The 22503-nt window shown below is 42.8% G+C and overlaps 1 protein-coding gene across 1 annotated transcript in view; it reads left to right on the forward strand.

Annotated features, from left to right (window-relative positions):
• TTK (TTK protein kinase) overlaps positions 1-22503 on the forward strand; it is a 171754-nt gene that overhangs the window by 132079 nt on the left and 17172 nt on the right. The window contains exons 17-19 of the mRNA XM_030199069.1: positions 823-947; positions 10020-10091; positions 17044-17220. Coding sequence (XP_030054929.1) covers positions 823-947; positions 10020-10091; positions 17044-17220 — 374 coding nt within the window. The remainder of the gene's footprint in view (positions 1-822; positions 948-10019; positions 10092-17043; positions 17221-22503) is intronic.

Genomic DNA, 22503 nt, shown 5'->3' on the forward strand with positions numbered 1-22503 from the left:
ACCGTGCAGGTCTTTTTCTGCCGTCATCTAGTATGTTTACTATGATTAAACTAATTTATCCCTTTAAAAATATATATTTATTAAATTTAATCAAGGATTATTATCTCCTAAAATATTGTTCAGTCTTTGGGAAAAATGACTAATAAATAAAACCCTCCTTAATTTTAGATGAACTGAACAAAAAGGATAAATACATCTCCTTGTATTAAAGGGGAAAGGGAAATGGGACTTAATATACCGCCTTTCTGAGGTTTTTGCAACTACATTCAAAGCGGTTTACGTATATTCAGGTACTTATTTTGTACCAGGGGCAATGGAGGGTTAAGTGACTTGCCCAGTCACAAGGAGTTGCAGTGGGAATCGAACTCAGTTCCTCAGGATCAAAGTCCACTGCACTAACCACTAGGCTACTCCTCCTCCAGGAGGGACACTGGATTTTTAATGAATATTGCCTCCCATGGTAAATGGTGTATTCATCTACATCTTTTGAAAAGTAGTTAACTTTCAATAGGCATTTTGAAGTTTTGCATTTGGCTTACCAGAGAGATGTTTGTTAAATTCTAGACAAAAGTCTACCTTGTTAGCATACATAAAGGTTTGGTGATTTTTGAGAATCTGCACAGTTACATTGAGTAGTTTCATTTTGAATATATCTTCTCCCCCACTTTCTACTTGTCCCCCTTCCCTCAGTGTAACAGTTCTCAGAAATTCTTTTTCTGGATGTTAACAGCTACCTGTGTAATAAGTTTAGAAATTTGCCCTTTTAATACATGAATGGAATTTTCCTGGTTACATCTAATAATAATGTACATGATTTTGCAGGCATCGTTCACAGTGATCTGAAACCAGCTAACTTTCTGATCGTTGATGGTATGCTGAAGTTGATCGATTTTGGCATTGCAAACCAAATGCAGCCCGATGTAACAAGCATTGTTAAAGATTCCCCAGTAAGATATGAATAGCAAACACGAGGTTCTGTTTTTGGTTATTTCATGATCACTTCACCAGCATGGTATTTACTATTAAAAAAAAAAAAAAAGTGGTGTTGAATTTCTTGAACAGGAAGAAGGGCTGTTCCAGGAATTTTTTGAATAAAACTGAGGCTAGTTTAGATAAAACAAATGAAGGCTGTGAAATTCTCTGTGTTAGAATCTGACAAAGCGTAGTTGCTTACCTGTAGCAGATGTTCTCTGTGGTCCTCAGGATTATACAGATTTACTTGGGTAGTAGTCTTCACGAGCTGCCCGTCTGAATGTGCTCCCTAAATTGATTGCTAAGATTTCAGCCAATCGTGTTAGTAGGCCGTCTTCCTGCTCCACCACCTCAGCAGTCTGCCAGGTCAGTAAATAGCTCTCAAGGTGAAGGCAGCCAGCAATCAGAGATTTGTAGTGGATCCATGGCATGGAGAAGATGTTTGGATTCCAGATGGTCTCTGATGCAAAACCTGATAGAGGGGACAGAGGGCGGGAAGGGAGTGTCTGCATTATCCTGAGGACCACAGAGATAACCTGATATTCTTTATTGTATTTGCTATACTACCTAAACTGACGCACAGAGCTAAGTGGTTTGTAATTTAAAAATATTACATATAAGAGGGTAAGAAAAGAACTCCAATGAAAGATAGGAAAGAGGGGAGAAGTAGACAACAATCGGACAAAAACAACTAGGGTAGTGAGAAACTAAAGAGGAAGAGAGGTTAAAAAAAAAAAGGGTTTACAGGTAAGTAACTACGCTTTCTCCATGTCTCAAGATAATGCAGACACACTTGGTGACTCCCAAGCTGAGGGTTGCATTAGTAGAAAACAAAAGCCTGAGCAACCCGGAAAAGAGTCTGTAAGGGTGGTGGATTCACTGTTTATGAGAATAAAGATTGAAGGATGCTTGTCGAAATTTTGCATCACTCTTGTAGCAGTATCGAGACAGTAATGTTTAGTGAGGGTATGAAGCGTAGACCATGTTGTGGCCTTGCAAACATCCACCAGAGGTACACCTCATCAGTGTGCAGTGGAAGTAGCGATGGCACGTGGAGGAGTGGCCTAGTGGTTAGGGTGGTGGACTTTGGTCCTGAGGAACTGAGTTCGATTCCCACTTCAGGCACAGGCAGCTCCTTGTGACTCTGGACAAGTCACTTAACCCAAGAAGACAGGAGGCTTTGGCGCCGAAACACGGACCGTGTCGGGTCCTTGATATTGATATTCTGAATAAACTGGTTTTTGATATTATCTCCCTATTGGTTTGCGCATTTGTCAGCCTCTACTTTTGCTGTTTTGCCAAGTCACTTAACCCTCCATTGCCCCATGTAAGCCGCATTGAGCCTGCCATGAGTGGGAAAGCGCGGGGTACAAATGTAACAAAAAAAAAAAGAGTGAGCTCCAAGGCAACTTAGAGGGTCCAGATTGACTTGGTTATAGCAAAATGTAATACAGTCAGCTATCCATGAGGATAAGGTTGCTTTGGATACAGATAATCCCAGTGAATGAGATTGATAGGAAAGGAAAAGCTGTGATGAATTTCTGAAAAAATTCTATCGAGATAAAAACATCAGTGCTCTTTTGCAATTCAAGGTATGTAGATATTCTTCCGCTGCTTAAGAGTGAGGCTTTGGGGAACAAAACTAGAAGCACAATGTCCTAATTAAGATGAAATGAAGAAACAACCTTAGGAAGAAATTTGCAGTGGGTAAATAGCACAACCTTTGTAGGAAAGAAGCAAAGATAAGGTAATAGACTAAGGCCTGAAGTTCACTAATCCTTTGAGCAAAGGTGATGGCCACCAGAAAAAGTATCTTCCATGAGAGAAACTGAAAAGGAGCAGATGCCAAGGGTTCAAATGGAGGTTTGAGCAGCTGAGATAAGACTAAATTAAGGAAGGGTGGGGGGGGGGGGGGTGGGTGTAGAGCAATCCTTTGAGGAGACAACGAACTGTAGGATCGGAGGAAAAAAGATGTCCCCTGCTGGTCATTCTGGTTGAAGGATATTGGTGCTAGATGAACCCCAAGAGATGTGTATTTTAGTCCTGAGTCTGAAAGATGCAACGAATAGTCAAGTAACGTTTGAATGGAGATGCATGACGGGTCGAAATGATTTGAAGCACACCAGATGGTAAACCGTTTCCACTTTGAGGAATAGGATTTTCGAGTGGAGGATTTATGAGCTGCTGAGAGAATGTCCTGAATCTGTGGAGGAAAGATCAGAGGAGATGACCTTGGAGCCTCCATGCTGTGAGAGCTAATCTGTTGACCCTAGGATGCAAACGTCGACCCTCTTGAGAGTAGGCGAGGATGAGAATTCAAATGCAGAGATTTTGCTATCGCCAGTATGTAAAGCCTGGGGCAACCAGGATAAGATCTGTAGAATCCTGTATTACTTTCTGGATGACTTTCAAGATAAGTGGAGTGGAGGAGCGGCCTGATGGTTAGTGCAGCGGGTTACGGGCCTGGGGAGCCAGGTTTGATTCCCGCCGTTGCATAACGGTCAACAGCAGGTTGAAATCCTGGGGAACCAGGTTCAGTTCCCTCTGCAGCTGTATGTGACCCTGGGAAGTCACTTAGCCCTCCATTGTTCCAGATACAATATACTACTTAGATTGTGAGCTCATTAGGGACAGTACCAGTACCTGTAAAGACACTGTAAACCACTTAGGTCTAGTTTTTAGGTCTAGTTGTTATTTATTTATAAAGTATTTATGTAAGTGGCATCGGAGGGAATGCTTAGAAGAGATGACTGGTCCATGAAATTGTGAATGCATCATTAGAAAGACCTTGTTGTGATGGGATCCTGGAGCAGAACAGGTAACATTTCTTGTTTTTGTCTGTTGCAAAAAGATCTACGACAGGTGTACCCCAGGCTCAAAAATTTTTTTGTATTGCTGAGAGAGAGAGAGACTTGTGAGCCATGAATTAGATGACAGTATGGAAAATGTGATAAGCCTCTAGACACAGTGAGGGATCCTGTGCCCCCCCCCCCCCCCCACCGCCCTGTTTGTTGAGGTAGAACATTGCTACCTAAATTTGTACGCAGAAGGATAGTTTTTCCATTGAGAAGTTGTTGGAATACTTTGATCACATAGAAAACCATCCGGAGTTCTAGTACATTGATGTGAAGCAGCTTCTCTGTAGCATACCAAGTTCCTTGAGTAGAATGGTTTGGGAGATGAGCTCCCCATCCCTTGGATGAGGCATCTGTTGTAAGTGTGATATCTGTTTTGATGGAGCTCCTTGAGAGAGATTGGGTGGATAGAGCCACCAAAGAAGAGCTGTCTTGAGTTGCGAGGAGAGAATGATTCTGCGTCACAGATTCTGCCTGAACTGGCTGATACGTTGTTTGAGGCACCATCTTCAGGCTTGCTACAGTTACACCTGCCGCTGTTGCTGATATGTGATCTAAAAGACGAAGAAGTGTTCTGGCAGTGCATGTGTTTGCTGGGAGGAGTTGTAAAGCTAGTTGATAAATCGTATGAGCATGAGGAGATGGGAGGAATACTTGTGCTTGTGTTGAGTCCAAGACTGCTCCTATGAATTGAATAGTCTGACATGGAGGAAGAACAGATTTTTCTTCGTTGATGAATCCCAGTCTTTGGAGAGTGGAGATGGTCAGGGGGTGGTTCTCACTTCCAGAAATTAACACACTGCTGATATTCAGTAACCCAGGTTTTAAAAGGCAGGAATGTTGAATAAAATAGACTACATAATGTAATTTAAAACATTGACCCATTTGTGGATCAGTGAAAATATCTCTGTCATCAAATGGCAAACAGAACAATGTTGATGTCCTTTCATGGCCAAAAAGGAGACATCACCCAGCCTCCTTGGAGATCAAATGCCAGTCTAACATAAATATTCACCGAGATGTCTGTTCTTTATTTATTTTATTTATTTATTAGGATTTATTTACCGCCTTTTTGAAGGAATTCACTCAAGGCGGTGTACAGTAAGAATAGATCAAACATGAGCAGTAGGCAATTAGAGCAGTAAAGATATTTGAACAACAATACAAAGTATGGCATGGTAATGACAACACAATGAGGCATATTTTCAAAGCACTTTGGGAGGCTAAGTTCCATAGGTTTCTATGGAACTTTGGGAGGCTAAGTGCTTTGAAAATGAGCCCCAATATGTACTAGAACATTATAATTGGTAGTGTGGGGTAAGGCAAAGTTGTAACATACAGATGAGTAAGAAAGTGGGAAGAATTAGAAAGTAAGGTGATTGATTTGAAGAAAGTTGCACTTGAGGTCAGAGAGATGGTTAAATATTATCTCAGCTAGGGTAGGAGTGGATAAACATGTCCCGCTGCAGTATGTGCAGCCCGAGTCAATCCTTGTGTGTGTGATTGAGACTAACACGTTAGTTACTTCTTCCATCGAGGGAGCAGGTAGTTGGTCGAAGGTCTCTTAGGATTTTGTCAAGGCTATCCTCTGTCATTAGGTTAAAAGTGTTTCATCTGTCTCTGTTAGGAGGGGGCAAGTTTGTGCACCTCTGGTTGACTGGGTGGGATTGCCTGTAAATCCTGGTGGAAACTTATAATTTTGTTGGCAAAGTATGCAGCAAAATCATTGCAGTTCAGTTTAGACTGGGCAGGCTAGTTTTGTTGTGGGGGTTGCAGTAGGCTGTTTACTATACTGAACAGCTGCTTGGTTGAATTGGCAGCCTGTGCAATGTATTGAGAGAAATACTGTTTTTGGGTTGCTGTTAAGGCTTGGCGGTACTTTGCCATGTGCTTCTTGCAGTTTAGCCTGTCTTCATCCAGGTGAGATTTGCGCCATCTCCTTTCCAGTTTTCGTCCTTCGCGTTTAAGGATCCGAAGTTCTGGAGAAAACCAAGGTGAGCGTTTGTGAGTCGGGCATAAGACCTTTTTTAGTGGTGCTGTTTTCTCTAAGGTCTTGGCTAGGTGTTTATTCCAGATGTCAACTTGTTCTGCCACTGTTGTCTTTTCATCTATATGCGGATAGTCCAAGGCCTCTAGAAAATTCTTAGCGGTCAGCTTTTTTTTTGTCTCTGATCTCCTTCCAAACTCTGGGAGGTGCCATTTGTTTCAGGTGGTCACTTATGGAGAATTTAATTAGAAAATGGTCTGACCATGATAGGGGAGTGGCCTAGTGGGAGTGGAGGAGTGGCCTAGTGGTTAGGGTGGTGGACTTTAGTCCTAAGGAACTGAGTTCAATTCCCACTTCAGGCACAGGCAGCTCCTTGTGACTCTGGGCAAGTCACTTACCCCAGAGTATTAATAGAGCTGAAAAATGAACTTGTGGAATTACTGTTAGTAATATGCAATTTATCCCTAAAAACAGGTGTGGTACCGGAAGATTGGAGGGTGGCCAATGTAACGCCGATTTTTAAAAAGGGTTCCAGAGGCGATCCGGGAAATTATAGACCGGTGAATCTGACATCAATGCCGGAAAAATGGTGGAGGCTATTATTAAGAATAAAATTACAGAGCATATACAAAAGCATGGACTACTGAGACAGTCAGCACGGTTTTAGTGAAGGGAAGTCTTGCCTCACAAATCTGCATTTTTTTGAGGGGGTGAACAAACATGTGGACAAAGGGGAGCCGGTGGATATTGTATATCTAGATTTTCAGAAGGTGTTTGACAAAGTGCCGCATGAAAGACTCCAAAGGAAACTGGAGAGTCATGGGATCGGAGGCAGTATATTATTATGGATTAAGAGCTGGGTAAAGGATAGAAAGCAGAGAGTAGGGTTAAATGGCCATTATTCTCGATGGAGAAGGGTGGTTAGTGGGGTCCCTCTGGGGTCTGTGCTGGGACCGCTGCTTTTTAACATATTTATAAATGGCCTCGAGATGGGAGTAACTAGTGAGGTAATTAAATTCGCAGATGACACAAAATTATCCAGGGTCGTCTCGTCGCGGGAGGAATGTGAAAAATTACAAGAAGACCTCTTGAGACTGGGGGATTGGGAGTCCAAATGGCAGATGAAGTTCAACGTTGACAAGTGCAAAGTGATGCATGTGGGAAGGAGGAACCTGAATTACAGCTATGTTATGCAAGGTTCCGCGTTGAGTTACGGACCGAGAAAGGGATCTTGGAGTAATCATGGATAGGACGTTGAAATCTTCCGCTCAATGTGCTGCGGCGGCTAAGAAGGTGAACAGAATGTTGAGTATTATTAGAAAAGGGATGGAAACCAAGCATGAGGATGTTTTAATGCCATTATATCGCTCCATGGTGCGACCGCACCTGGAGTATTGTGTTCAGTTCTGGTCGCTTCATCTCAAAAAAGATATAAAGGAATTGGAGAAGGTGCAGAGAAAGGCGACAAAAATGATAAAAGGGATGGGACGACTACCCTATGAGGAGAGGTTAAGACGGCTAGGACTCTTTCGCCTGGAGAGAAGGCGGCTGAGAGGTGATATGATAGAGGTTTACAAAATAATGAGCGAGATAGACCAGACAGATGTGAAGCGTTTGTTTACGCTTTCTAACAATAATAGAACCAGGGGACACAAGATGAAATTAGAATGTGGTAGGTTTAAAACAAATCGGAGAAAGTTTTTCTTTACTCAGCGCGTAGTTAGACTCTGGAACTCATTGCCGGAGAAGGTAGTGATGGCAGCTGGCCTTGCTGAGTTTAAAGGGGGTCTGGATAGATTTCTGAAGGAAAAGTCCATTGATCGTTATTAAATTTTGGGTTTTTTTGCCAGGTTCTTGGGGCCTGGATTGGCCGCTGTCGGAGACAGAGTGCTAGACTTGATGGACCTTTGGTCTTTTCCCAGCGTGGCAGTGCTTATGTGCTCCATTGCCCCAGGTACAAATAAGTAGTACCTGTATACAATATGTAAGCCGCATTGAGCTGCTATGAGTGGGAAAGCGCGGGGTACAAATGTAACAAAAATAACATTTCAATACTGTTATCCCAGAATTCTGGGATATCCACCCCTTTGTAGAATACCAGGTCTAGTATGTGACCCTTTTCAGTTGGAGAATTGATCACTTGTGTAAATCCTAGTGCTGTCATTGTGTCCAGAAAGGCAACTGTGGTGGTATCTGGGGTTTTTATGTGTAGATTGAAATCTCCCATGATCACCAGCCTAGGGTAATTCAGGGTCACTCGAGTAATCAGGTCTAGGAGTTCTTGCACAGATAATGTGTTGTTACGAGGTGCTCTGTAAATCATGAGCAGCCTGATTGGCTTCTCCTCTACAAGTTGGATTAAAAGAGATTCTGATCCATGTAGCTGGGGGATGGATATTCTGCGCATTTTGATTGTGACCCGAATCATACCCCTCCACCCTGTCTTCCTGGTCTTGGTTGATGTTGGATGTTGAAACCTGTTGGGCATAGTTTAGCCAGTGCCAAACACCCACTTTCATCTAGCCAGGTTTCACTTATTCCTGGGATGTCAAGATGCTGTTCATTTATGGCATGGGTCACTGAGGATTTCTTTGCAGCTGATCTGGCATTCACCAATCCTATAGTTCCCAAGGGTGGTCTGGGGGTGCTGTGGGTAGCTTTGGTGTGACAATGAAGTGATCTTTTAAGTACTGTTATGTAGGTGTTTGACCTCTTGCACTTTTGCCTTCTCCCACACACCACTGGGATGCTTTCATGACACATTTTTGAGTCAGAAGCTAGTTAGGCAAAATTTCACTGGGTAGTGCTACAATCCACTCTTTGGAGTACACCCTGTAGATCAGCAGTCTTCCTAGTTAGTCTTCCTAGTTAGCAATGCAGGGTTAAGGCTTTAATAGCTGAAAGAACAGACCTTTTAAAGTTGTAAATTCAGACCAGGCCTATGAGATCAAAGTCTTCCATCAAATAGAGAAACAAACGGCTGCACTTAGCACTTCCGTGTGAAATTCTTGGGGACAGTGCATAGGTTTCCTTTAGTTTTAAGGAATCTAAAAGATTCATAGAAGTAGATTATGTAGTTAAAATAAATTTTTTTAACTCACGGATTGCAGGTATGAACTTTAGAGTTTCTGTTTCTGATATCCTTGGATGGTCCAATTGATGCAGGTTGCTGTAGGCTTTTTCTTTATTGTTCCAGAGAAAGGATAGATGTAAATAAGGATCCAGCTCCAATCACAGAGCATGAGGAGAATTATTTAGGGGAAATAAAATTTCCTTTCTCCAGCCAAAAATAAATGGAAGAAGTTCCGAGTTTTTGCTGAATGCTATCTTCAGGCACCATCAAAAAGCAATCATGTATTGTCTGTACTTTTTGATGTTAATAGCAATAAGTTCTGAAATTGTTGAACATTGCAACACACAAAGCAATACCTCTTTTTATTATTCTCAATAGGTGAAGCTAAAAGCCACTATCTAGCATTAAATGTAACATATTTCTTGGCCAAACTTTTCACTGTCCTTGGATAGCCTCTTGTCTGTTTCCAGCATTGCCCCTCTGTGTCCCTATCCCATATCCAGTATAGCTTTTCTCTCTCTCTTCTTCCTCCCCCCCCCTCCAAATCCCATAGTCCAGCATTTCTCTCTTCCCCCCTCCACCCTTTCCCTCATGGTCCTTCAAACTTGCAGTTCCATTTCCAGCAGTAATTAATACAGGTTGCATCTGGCTGGCACTGGGGCTATCCTTTTTGCCACATCACATCCACATGGAAAGAGTAAGTTGCATCATAGGAGGTGGGATGCAGCAGAAAGTGGCTCTGGGTCTGACCAGAAGCAACCTGTCTTAATTGCTGCTGCTGGTGACAGAACTGTAAGTTTGGAGGACTGCGGTGGGGAGGGGGGAGGAATGGAGAGATGCTGAACCTTCTGGAGGAGAGGGGGCAGGAACAGGGGGAGAGAATGTATTCGAGGAGGGCTCTTCAGCATGTGAGCTAGAGAAGGAGCCCAAATGGGTCACTCATGTCTGGTTTTAAGGCCACCTTTCAGGTACTTTAGATACAAGCACAGTTTCTAGTCCCATTCAGTTCATACTGCAAAACCCAGTAGTGTATTTTGCGTGGATACTGTAGTATTTCGCTCACTTGGTCTTTGAAAGAGATTTGTTCTGTCTGACATTTGGTAACCTATTTTATTTATTGTTTCACTAACAGTTTGGTACTCTTAACTTCATGGCTCCTGAAGCAATCAAAGTTATATCCTCTCATGAAGAATCAAGATCCAAGGTAATATTCTTTAGAAAGATTGCTTTTTTTTTGTTGTTGTTGAAGATATCATATGGATGTCACTTGTTTTTTTTACAAATTAAATTTGATCATGCTAATTTTTAAATTTAAATGTGACTTTCAGAAGTGAGTTGATATGTGTATAGTTTAATTTTAAGTATATTGAATAGATAAGTACATATAAGTACATAAGTAATGCCACACTGGGAAAAGACCAAGGGTCCATCGAGCCCAGCATCCTGTCCACGACAGCAGCCAATCCAGGCCAAGGGCACCTGGCAAGCTTCCCAAACGTACAAACATTCTATACATGTTATTCCTGGAATTGTGGATTTTTCCAGAGTCCATTTAGAAGTGGTTTATGGACTTGTCCGTTAGGAAACCGTCTAACCCCTTTTTAAACTCTGCCAAGCTAACTGCCTTCACCACGTTCTCTGGTAACGAATTTCAGAGTTTAATTATGCGTTGGGTGAAGAAATATTTTCTCCGATTTGTTTTAAATTTACTACACTGTAGTTTCATCGCATGCCCCGTAGTCCTAGTATTTTTGGAAAGCGTGAACAGACGCTTCACATCCACCTGTTCCACTCCACTCATTATTTTATATGCCTCTATCATGTCTCCCCTCAGCCGTCTCTTCTCCAAACTGAAAAGCCCTAGCCTCCTTAGTCTTTCTTCATAGGGAAGTCGTCCCATCCCCGCTATCATTTTAGTTGCCCTTCGCTGCACCTTTTCCAATTCTACTATATCTTTCTCGAGATGCGGCGACCAGAATTGAACACAATACTCAAGGTGCGGTCGCACCATGGAGTGATACAACAGCATTATAACATCCTCACACCTGTTTTCCATACCTTTCCTAATAATACCCAACATTAGCTTTCCTAGCCGCAGCAGCACACTGAGCAGAAGGTTTCAGTGTATTATTGACGACGACACCCAGATCCCGTTCTTGGTCCGTAACTCCTAACGTGGAACCTTGCATGAAGTAGCTATAATTTGGGTTCTTTTTTCCCATGTGCATCACCTTGCACTTGCTCACATTAAACATCATCTGCCATTTAGCCTCCCAGTCTCGTAAGGTCCTTCTGTAATTTTTCACAATCCTGTCGTGAGTTAACGACTTTGAATAATTTTGTGTCATCAGCAAATTTAATTACCTCGCTAGTTAGTCCCATCTCTAAATCATTTATAAATATATTAAAAAGCAGTGGTCCTGGCACAGACCCCTGAGGAACCCCACTAGCTACCCTTCTCCATTGTGAATACTGCCCATTTAACCCCACCCTCTGTTTCCTATCCTTCAGCCAGTTTTTAATCCCACAATAGGACATTTCCTCCTATCCCATGACCCTCCAATTTCCTCTGTAGCCTTTCATGAGGTACCTTGTCAAACGCCTTTTGAAAATCCAGATACACTATCAACCGGCTCCCCTTGGTCCACATGTTTGTTTACTCCTTCAAAGAATTGGTCAGGCAAGATTTTCCCACACAAAAGCCGTGCTGACTTGGTCTCAGTAATCCATGTCCTTGGATGTGCTCTGTAATTTTGTTTTTAATAGCCTCTACCATTTTCCCCGGCACCGATGTCAGACTCACCTGTCTATAATTTCCCGGATCTCCCCTGGAACCTTTTTTGAAAATTGGCGTTACATTGGCCACCATCCAATCTTCCGGTACCATGCTCGATTTTAAGGATAAATGCATATCACTAGCAGTAGCTCCGCAAGCTCATTTTTCAGTTCTGTAAGTACTCTAGGATGAATACCATCCGGTCCAGGAGATTTGCTGCTCTTCAGTTTGCTGAATTGCCCCAGTACGTCCTCCAGGTTTACCGTGAAGTCAGTAAGTTTCTCTGACTCGTCCGCTTGAAATACCATTTCCGACACCGGTATCCCACAAATCTTCCTCGGTGAAGACTGAAGCAAAGAATTCATTCAATCTCTCCACTACGTCTTTGTCTTTCTTGATTGCCCCTTTTACCCCTCAGTTATCCAGCGGCCCAACCGATTCTTTTGCCGGGTTCCTGCTTTTAATATACCGAAAAAAAATGTTTACTATGTTTTTTTGCCTCTAATGCTATCTTTTTTTTTTTTTTTGTAATCTCTCTTGGCCTTCTTTATCTGCGCCTTGATTTGCTTTGACACTCCTTATGCTTCTTCTTCTTTTCAGACGGTTCCTTCTTCCATTTTCTGAAGGCTTTTCTTTTAGCCCTAATAGCTTCCTTCACCTCACTTTTCAACCATACCAGCTGTCTTTTGGACTTCCGTCTTTCTTTTCTTATTCGCGGAATATGTTTGGCCTGGGCCTCCAGGATGGTATTTTTGAACAGCTTCCATTCCTGTTGTACAGTTTTTACCCTCTCAGTTGCCCCCCTAAGTTTTTTTTTTTTTTCCATTATTCTTCTCATTTTATCATAGCCTCCTTTTTTAAAGTTAAACGCTAACGTATTTGACTTCCTGTGTAAAGTTACTTCAAGGTTGATATCAAAACTGATCATATTATGATCACTGTTATCAAGCGGCCCCAGTACCATAACGTCCATCACCAGATCATGCGCTCCACTAAGGACCAAGTCTAGAATTTTTCCTTCTCTTGTCGGCTCCTGCACCAGCTGCTCCATAAAGCTGTCCTTGATTTCATCAAGGAATTGTACCTCTCTAGCATGTCCCGATGTTACATTTACCCAGTCTATATTTGGATAATTGAAGTCACCCATTATTATCACATTGCCCTTTTTGTTTGCATCTCTGATTTCTTTTATCATTTCTGTGTCTACCTGGCGAGGCGGACGGTAGTACACTCCTATCACCGTCCTTTTCCCTTTTATACATGGAATTTCAACCCACAATGATTCAAAGGTGTGATTTGTGTCCTGCTGAATTTGTAATCTATCTGAGTCAAGGCTCTCGTTAATGTACAATGCTACCCCTCCACTAGTCCGGTCCACCCTATCGCTACGATATACTTTGTACCTCGGTATGACAGTGTCCCACTGGTTATCCTCCTTCCACCAGGTCTCAGTAATGCCTGTTATATCCAATTTTTCATTAACTGCAATATATTCCAACTTTCCCATCTTATTTCTTAGACTCCTAGCTTTTGCATATAGACATTTCAGAGTATTTTGTTTGTTCCTATTTGCATGATGCTTAGTACTTGACACTATTGATTTGCCATCTTTTGTCTGATCTTTAGTTGTATTTAAGGGCACCTGACCTACCACTTGTCTGTTGTGCAACCTCACTATCCAGAAACCCTATCTTCCCTGTTTGTGAAATATCCTTGCAAGATACCTTATCCCGAACCATGCGCTTTTGAGCGACTGTCGGCCTTCCCCCCATTTCTAGTTTAAAAGCTTCCCCCATCTCCTTTTTAAATGCCGATGCCAGCAGCCTGGTCCCACCCTGGTTAAGGTGGAGCTCATCCTTTCGGAATAGGCTCCCCCTTCCTCAGAATGTTGCCCAGTTCCTAACAAATCTAAAACCCTCCTCCCTGCACCATCGTCTCATCCACGCATTGAGACTCCAGAGCTCTGCCTGTCTCTTGGGCCCTGCGCGTGGAACAGGTAGCATTTCAGAAAATGCTACCCTAGAGGATCTGGATTTGAGCTTTCTACCTAAGAGCCTAAATTTGGCTTCCAGAACCTCTCTCCCACATTTTCCTATGTCATTGGTACCCACATGTACCAAGACAGCCGACTCCTCCCCAGCACTATCTAAAATCCTATCTAGGTGACGTGTGAGGTCCGCCACCTTCACACCAGGCAGGCAAGTCACCAGGCGATCCTCACGTCCACCAGCCACCCCGCTATCAGTATGCCTAATGATCGAATCACCAACTACAACAGTTGTCCTAACGTTTCCCTCCCAGGCAACACTCGGAGACATATCCTCGGTGCGAGAGGATAGTACATCCCCTGGTGGGCAGGTCCTACCTACAGGAGTACTTCCTACTTCATCAGGGTGATGCTCTCCTTCTAGAAGACCTCCCTCCTCCAAGGTGGCACAAGAGCTACCAGACTGGAGGTGGGACTTCTCTACAACATCCCTGTAGGTCTCCTCTATGTACCGCTCTGTCTCCCTCGGCTCCATCAAGTCTGCTACTCTAGCCTCAAGAGAACGGACATGCTCTCTAAGAGCTAGGCGCTCTTTGCATCGGGCACACACATATGACATCTCACCAACTGGGAGATGATCATACATGTGACACTCAATGCAAAGACTGGATAGCACCCCTCTCGCTGCTGGACTGCTGACTCCATCTTAGTGTTTTTGAGTTTTTCAATAATTTAAAACTTGCTACAGTATTAAGGATATTAGCCTAATATAAAAGAGTCTTTTAGTTTATATAGTAACTGGGAGAAAAATTAATGTAAAGAGAACGGCGCACGGCACCTAGAGCTGAGGCCCTGAGTGGATCGGAGTGGACATGGGAGTCACCCCGGAGAAGGCAAGATGTGCAGATGAGCTGCAAGTCCTCCACAGCACCTGAAAGGCAGCCGGTGGTAGAGCTGGGCACCTCTCAGCTGAGGAAAGGCTTACTAGGGGTTAGGCCGAAGCCAGCATTCCTCCCCCTGAGGGTCGCCTGATCCTAGCAAAAAAGCACCTGGAAACCCTGGGCACTTGGAGCGAGGGCTCTGGGAAGATCGGGGTGGACCTGGGAGTCACCCCGGATACAGCTGTGAGGAAATGCAGAAGGGCTGCAAGTCCTCCACAGCACCTGGTGGGAGCGCTGGCACCTACCTAGAGCTGAGGCCCTGAGTGGATCAGAGTGGACCTGGGAGTCACCCCGGAGAAGGCAGGATATGCAGATGAGCTGCAAGTCCTCCACAGCACCTGAAAGGCAGCCGGTGGTAGAGCTGGGAACCTCTCAGCTGAGGAAAGGCTTACCAGGGGTTAGGCCGAAGCCAGCATTCCTCCCCCTGAACTAACTTACTGAAATGTTATTTTTCTTATTTTGATTTTTCTTCAGCCAAACATAAGAATAGTTTTTGCTTTTGAGGGTTGGTGTTTAGTTTGGAAATACACCCTCCTTACCCAGTTCATCCGATTTCAGTCCTTCCATTGAAATTAAAATTCCCAGGAATGACATTTAACTGTTTGACCACTGACTGTCCAAATTTAAAGTTACATGTTACTTGTCAGTATATTTTTCCTGTATAGGTTTATTGAACATTTGAGCCAAAGGGTTTGTCTCCAGCTATAGTGTGTGTATAAAATTCTACTTAAAACTTTTCATGACTAACTTTTTTTGGATTCATTTCACCACCTAGTCTTCTCCCTAGGTTTTCTTTTCAGTTTTTCCCAGTACATTTTATTTCACATATTTCTGAGCTTTGATGTGCATTTGATGATATATAACCGTGCTTTTGTTGTTGAGTTCACCCTTCAATTGTTTTTATATTTGTTTTACATGTATCTGTCATGCTTGCTTGAACTTCTGCTGAAGCAAATTTTAATTTGTGATCATGGCTACATACGTAGTACATTATATTAGTACAGAGAAGAATTCTATTTAAAATGTTTGCAAAATAAAAATTCTGCATACTTTTTATGAAGGAGAAGATCTACATTCCAAAGTTACAAGTAGTCTGGTTTCTCCTTGCCCCAAGCCTGACTTTTCCCACACACCCTTCAGGCACACTTACCAGCAGTATAACTTTTCAGGTCCCACTGTCTCCAGTTCACACTATCTCTAACCTCCCTACCCTGACCGGTTCAACACCCAGCTTTCTCTGCTTGTCTCAAAGGTGGACAACACTTGGTTTTCTCTCCCTCCTCCTAGCCTTCCCTTTCTTTCTCCTCCTGTTCTCTTATCCAGCAAGATATTTGGCTCTCTCCATTCCTAGCTTTTTCTTTCTCTGCACCCCCCCCCCCCCCCCAGTTTTCTGTCCCCAACTTCCAGCAAGACCCCAACATCTTTCTCCTGTTCTCGCCTGAATTTTCTCTCCCTTCATCTCATTCGGTTCTGCCATCCTTTTACCATGTACATCTGGTCCCATCCTCGTGCCACCCAGCTTCCAACTTCTGATTTGAAGCATGTGGCTACATCTTGTCCTGTACAGAGAGTAGATGGCATAGATAGGCAGACTGGGTAGGCCTAGTGGTTAGGGTGGTGGACTTTGGTCCTGAGGAACTGAGTTCGATTCCCACTTCAGGCACAGGCAGCTCCTTGTGACTCTGGGCAAGTCACTTAACCCTCCATTGCCCCATGTAAGCCGCATTGAGCCTGCCATGAGTGGGAAAGCGCGGGGTACAAATGTAACAAAAAAAAAAATAAAAATATGGTCTTTATCTGCCTTCATTTTTTTGCCTCAGAGTGGAGGAGAGAGAGGGAAGGAGGGGGTCATGGAACTCGGAACCCCACACACACACACTCTCACTCTCTCTGTCTCTCACTTACACACTCTCTCACACACACACACACACAGTGTCTGTCTCTCTCTCACACACACATACATTCTGTCTCTCATACACTCTCTCTCTGACACACACACACGCACTCTGTCTCTCATTCATTCTCTCTCTCACTCACACACACACTCCATCTCTCACACACACTTTCTCTCTCACACACACACACACTTTCTCTCTCTCTCTCTCACACACACACTTTCTCTCTCTCTCTCTCAAACATACACACTCCGAGGAAAACCTTGCTAGCGCCCGTTTCATTTGTGTCAGAAACGGGCCTGTTTTACTAGTAAACTAATAAGACTAAGAATTCTTGATGCCACCTAAATTATCTGAAGAAGTTTTGTGTGATTGTGTTTTTTTTTTTTTTTTTTTTGGGGGGGGGGGAAGTTCTTGAAAATATAGGTGTAACCTTTAATTTTTTATTCCTTAATTCATAACTGTAATTAGCAAGTCTGCTACTCCTATAAAGCAAGCTTCAGGCTCTTAAAGAAAATAACATTTATATATAACAGTGATTTTTTTTCCCCTCCTAGATAAGTTGCAAAAGTGATGTTTGGTCTTTGGGCTGCATTTTATACTATATGGCGTATGGAAGGACTCCATTTCAGCACATCACAAATCATTTCTCTAAACTACAAGCAATAATTAACCCCAGTTATGAAATAGAATTCCCTGATATTCCAGAAAAAGATCTCCTGGATGTACTCAAGGTAACCTTTTCAGGAAATCAGTGCAGTTTTTTTGTAGGAAAATGTCAGATATTCAAACAATGTGAATTTGAAGGATTCTGTCTTTTGAATTTGAATTCCTTGTTTGGTAGCATCCTGTCTGTTAGAAATTGCTGGAGGAAAGAATATGGTTAACAGTGGGTGTCTTAATAATTATATTTTTCAGTTCTACCCCAAGAATTGAAGATGAAATTTTAGTTGTAGCCATGGCTACAGCAAGCTTTCAACGAAGTCTCCGTCCTTTCATTTAGATTAAAATTATCAACCTAGTTTGGAGTGTTTATAGCATTTTTTATTTTTGAACAATTTAACAAGATTCTATCAAGAGCAAAAAAAAAAAAAAACCCAACCAAATCTTCAGTAAGCTCCCTATACCGTAAAGGGAGGAGTGAACCAACTAAACTGGGCTTATATAATGGTTCTTTATTTCCTGAAGGTCAAACTGCTACCAAATGTACCTTTTTGTCATGTTCATTTAACTGCACCTGAAGTTTTTAGATGACATTTCAAGAAAATGGAGCAGGCCAAATATCACAGAAGACTTTTACCATTAAGAACACTTCTTAATTGTATAGAATCATAGAAAATGTATTTGTTTTATCACACCTAAAAATTTTCAATGGGAGCAAAGAACCCCCCCCCCCTGCTTTATGGAAATAAATTGCCTTCTATCAACAAACAGGATTGAGTCAGTTACACAGGTGGGTGACACCATCCGATAGTACCCAGCAGGTTCCTGAGGACCTCAGTTTGTTTTCTGTTCCACAGAACAGATATGAAAAGAAAGCTTTCTTCTGTGTTTCTGATGTTGTCTTTCATTGTCTCTTAAAAATACATAAATACCTTTTACTTTTAATTTATTTTTATTGGAAATGTCCCAGATCAAGTTAAGGTTTCTCCTCAGGGGGAGGGGGGAAAGATCCAGAACTGATACCTACTTAATCTGTTTGGATTTAGTTCACAACCAGGCTGACTACACAAGCTCTAAAGGATCACTTGAATTGGCTCCACAATCACTATAAAGCAGAAAAGGGGTTTTTGCATGCCCAGAAAGATGAGAGCAGAGCATTGTCCGTGCAGAAATCGACAGACTGCACATTCTAGCAAGCCTTTTTTGATAGAAGTTGCATGTACCTTCTTGCATTGTGATTTCGAGTTCAGCCACAAAGGAAGTCCAGGGATCTTCCCAAATTTGGTAGCTCCTTGGATGTTCCCAGGTCCAAATCACAGCCATCTGAACACTCACACAGGCCTGACATGAAAAAAATTGCTAAGGTTCCTTCCAAAGCTCTGTATAAGCTCAAATACATCAGTGCTGACATCTTGAAGGAGATTATTGTGCAGGTCTATGCTTGGCATGATCAGAGGGAATATTAGTGCTGACAAGCCTTATCCTGTGCCAGTGCAGTTGTAAGATCTCTCAATGCAGATACACCAGCATAATGGGCTGGCATATTTTATGAACAAACTGCTTCAGTGCAGAATGTATTTTGTACTTATAGTGCAGATCCAGTGCAGGTGTCTTTTTGATGCTGCTTTTAACTCCTAACCCTTACTCACTTGTTCAGTATTTATATATATAAATAAAATCCCCCTCAGACATTCTGAATCCCCCTCAGACGTTCTGAAGCTCACCTCACTCCAACTGTGGCTCCTGACCTAGGCTATTCGGACTCCCGCACTCAGCCACGCCCATCTGCGCCCTAGGCCACGCCCCATCTGGACATAAAAAGCACTCTCAACGTTCCATTGACCACTGACGTCAATGAAGCCAGTTCGTTTGTTCGAAGCTCTGAAGCAGCAGAAACACAGTCTGTGGGCCCCGCCCTCGCGTCAAACGTAATGATGTTGAGGGCGGAGCACATTCAAGGAGCCAATCAGTAGCCAAAAGCAGGAGAGAGGGCGGAACGACGAAGAGGGACGTGTAGCTCCGCCCTCACGTCACCACGCGATGACGTCGACGGCAGGGCGGAACAAACAGCGTCGCACATACACAACTTGGACGGAGATCCCGAGCCCCCCTCGGTAAGCGATGACGGCGGGGCGGTAAAGAGAGCATCACACAAACACAACTTGCACCGAGATCCCGGAGCCACCCTCGGTAACCGACATCAACACACACAACCTAATCTCATAGCAACAGGGTCAACTCTGCCTGGGAGGGTATGCTGGCATGGAGGAGGAGGAAATCAGGGAAGGAAGTCAGAATGCTGGCATGGAGGAGGAGGACATTAGGGAAGGAAGACAGAACTGCTTAACAGAAGGAAAAGCAGGTAGGGAGGGAGGGGCACACACTCACTCAGTAGAGATGGGGAGGGGGAAGGCAAGAGAGGGGAAAAGAGGGAGGAAAAGGAGGGGGCCCAACAAAAGGGAAAAGTACGAATGGGGGGGGGGTAAGTAACCAGACGCTCTGTCAAACACACTGTAGCTCTCGGAAAACTCTGTCTCTGTCACTCACTGTGTCCAACATATGCGCTCGCACACAGTCATTCTGAAACACACACACTCAAACACAGATACACAAGCACTCAATCTCTCTCTCACACACAGTCACTCTCACACACACACTCACTCTAACATACACACTACGAGGAAAACCTGGCTAGTGCCCGTTTCATTTGTTTCCGAAACGGGCCTTTTTTACTAGTGTTTTATAATTCCCACCTTAGTAATTCCCTTATCTCCTATTTGTCCTGTTTGTCCTAATTAGATTGCAAGCTCTGTCGAGCAAGGACTATCTCTTTATGTCCAGTGTACAGCACTGTTGTAAGGATTTGATGTCTATCCAGTATCCTCAACCCTGTCTGTCCACAGGCTTTAACTCCTATGTAGAGAGTCACGCGTTCATCTCAAGATCAAATAATCCCTTTCTCTCTACTTCAAATATTTCCATCGCTGATCATTTAACATAACATATAACATAAGAGTAGCCATACTGGGTCAGACCAATGGTCCATCTAGCCTAGTATCCTGTTTTCCAAACAGTGGCCAAGCCAGGTCACAAGTACTTGGCAGAAACCCAAATCTTGGCAACACTCCATACTACAAATTCCAGGGCAAACAGTTGAACAAGGACTCCCTTTTTCATCCAAATTTAAGTTACTAGTCCCAACACTGTGGATATGACTCCCAGTGCCTATTTAAGATATCTTGGTTACTGCTTGAAAACTACCAACCAGGGTTAAGTGATTTGCCCAGAGTCACAAGGAGCTGTAGTGGGAATCAAACCCAGGTTCTCAGCCCATTGCACTAATTATTAGGCTACTCCTCCACACACCTCTGGACTGCAAAAAGGGTGTCACTCTCTACCTCAAAAGAACTGAAACCATCAGAAAATCTACACAGCTGTTTGTCGTCTTTAAATCCCAACAGAGTTAGTTCGAGTAGCCAAATGCACATTACCAAACTAGCTACATTTTGGATTTCAATTCTGTTATTAACAAACTGGTACTCCTAACCACAAAGTAAAATCTCCATCAGACTGGTGCCACTGCAGCTATTGTGGCTGTCCTGAAGTCTGCTTTGTTGGATACCATATGCACAGAAGCAACTTGGTCCTCACGTCATACTTCCATTTTGCCCTGCTGTGTGGACCAATCTACCAACAGAGATGGTGTGTTTTGTTTAGCTTTGCTGGCATTCCTTATATTTTCTTTGACTGGGCTGCTTCTGGACAATGGATGTTTATGTTTATTTTATTTTATTTCTGATATACCATCTGCAAGCTTGAAAGCCATTGAAATGTTGTACCTTCAAGTATAAGTATTTGTGTTGGATAGCTTATAGGAAGAGTAGTCTCCAGTTAGACATTATTAGTCTTGTTTGAAGACATTTAAATTGTCTACAGACATTTAGATGCTGTTCCTGATAGATTAATGGGTGTGGACAAGAGTCTCATTTTGTTTCTGGTGGTGATGGTTGTTATAGAGTGTTAGACCAAATCTATATCATGTATTACAAGGAGTGGAGGAGTGGTCTACTGGTTAGAGCACCTGTCATGACAGCCAGAGGTGGCCAGTTCAAATCCCACTGCTTGTCTTTGTGATCTTGCCTCAGGTACAAACTTAGATTGTGAGCCCTCCAGGGACAGGGATATACCCCATTGTACCTGCATGTAAAATAAATAAGCGACTGCTGGCATGGTAAATGGAATTGAAAAACACTATAAAGGGTAAGAGGACGTCTTACAAACAATGGAAAAGAAGTCTGCATGAAATGACTAGAAAAGAGCATGAGCTTTGAGAAGCTGGAAGATTGAAAAAGAAACTCATCATAAAACCTAGATTAAGGATAAAAACCCTCCCAAGAACATTTGAAAGAGAAATGTGTGAGAGAGTTGTCTGCTCCACTGAGAAGGAAGGGTTAAGAGATACTTAAGAAGGGAAAGGGTATGGCAGAAAAGTAAATGAGGGCCTGATATTTACATCAATGAGCAAACCTAAACTTGACACCCATTTATCTGTGAGCCAGTTTTGGTGGAAAAAGCATTGCTTCTCACCTGTAATAGGTGTTTCTCTTAGGACAAACAGAATAGATGAATCTTCAAACATGGGTAGCGTAATCAGATGTACCCCACACAGGAACTTTTCGCCAGCAATTTTTACAGAATTTTTGAGAGTCTGACTGTCCATGTATGCCTCCTTCTGCCTGCTACTGTTGCGTTGGGCCCCCTTGGTCCTTCACTTTGCACAGAGCTGGTTGCCTTGGTGCTTACATTAGACAAAATTTAAAATAATGTGTAAGTCTTATTGATGTCTTGTGGTTTTTATTTCCAGTGGCTTGCCCTAGTTAAGGTTGTGGGTTGTTTGTTTGTTTGTTTGTTTGTTTGTTTTGGGGGGGAGAGGTTGTCTTTTGTGATTTTTGTCACTTTTCTTATCAGCTCATTTTGGGACCATTTTAGGCCTTACATAGATGTTGCCTTACTAGGGCAGACCGAAGGTCCATCAAGCCCAACATCCTGTTTCTGACAATGGCCAATCCATGTTACAAGTACCTGGCAAGATCCCAAAACAGTAGAATACATTTTATGCTGGTTACCCTAGAAATAAGCAGTGGATTTTCCCAAGTCCATCTTAATAATGGCTTATGGACTTTTCTTTTATGAAGCTATCCATATCTCTTATAAACCCTGCTAACTAACTGCTTTTATCACATTCTTTGGCAACAAATTCCAGAGTTTAATTACACGTTGAGTTAAGAAATATTTTCTCCGATTTGTTTTAAATTTACTAATTTGTAGCTTTATTGCATGGCCCCTAGCCCTAG

Source organism: Microcaecilia unicolor, chromosome 3 (genome assembly GCF_901765095.1).
Source record: "Microcaecilia unicolor chromosome 3, aMicUni1.1, whole genome shotgun sequence".
Classification (NCBI taxonomy): domain Eukaryota; kingdom Metazoa; phylum Chordata; class Amphibia; order Gymnophiona; family Siphonopidae; genus Microcaecilia; species Microcaecilia unicolor.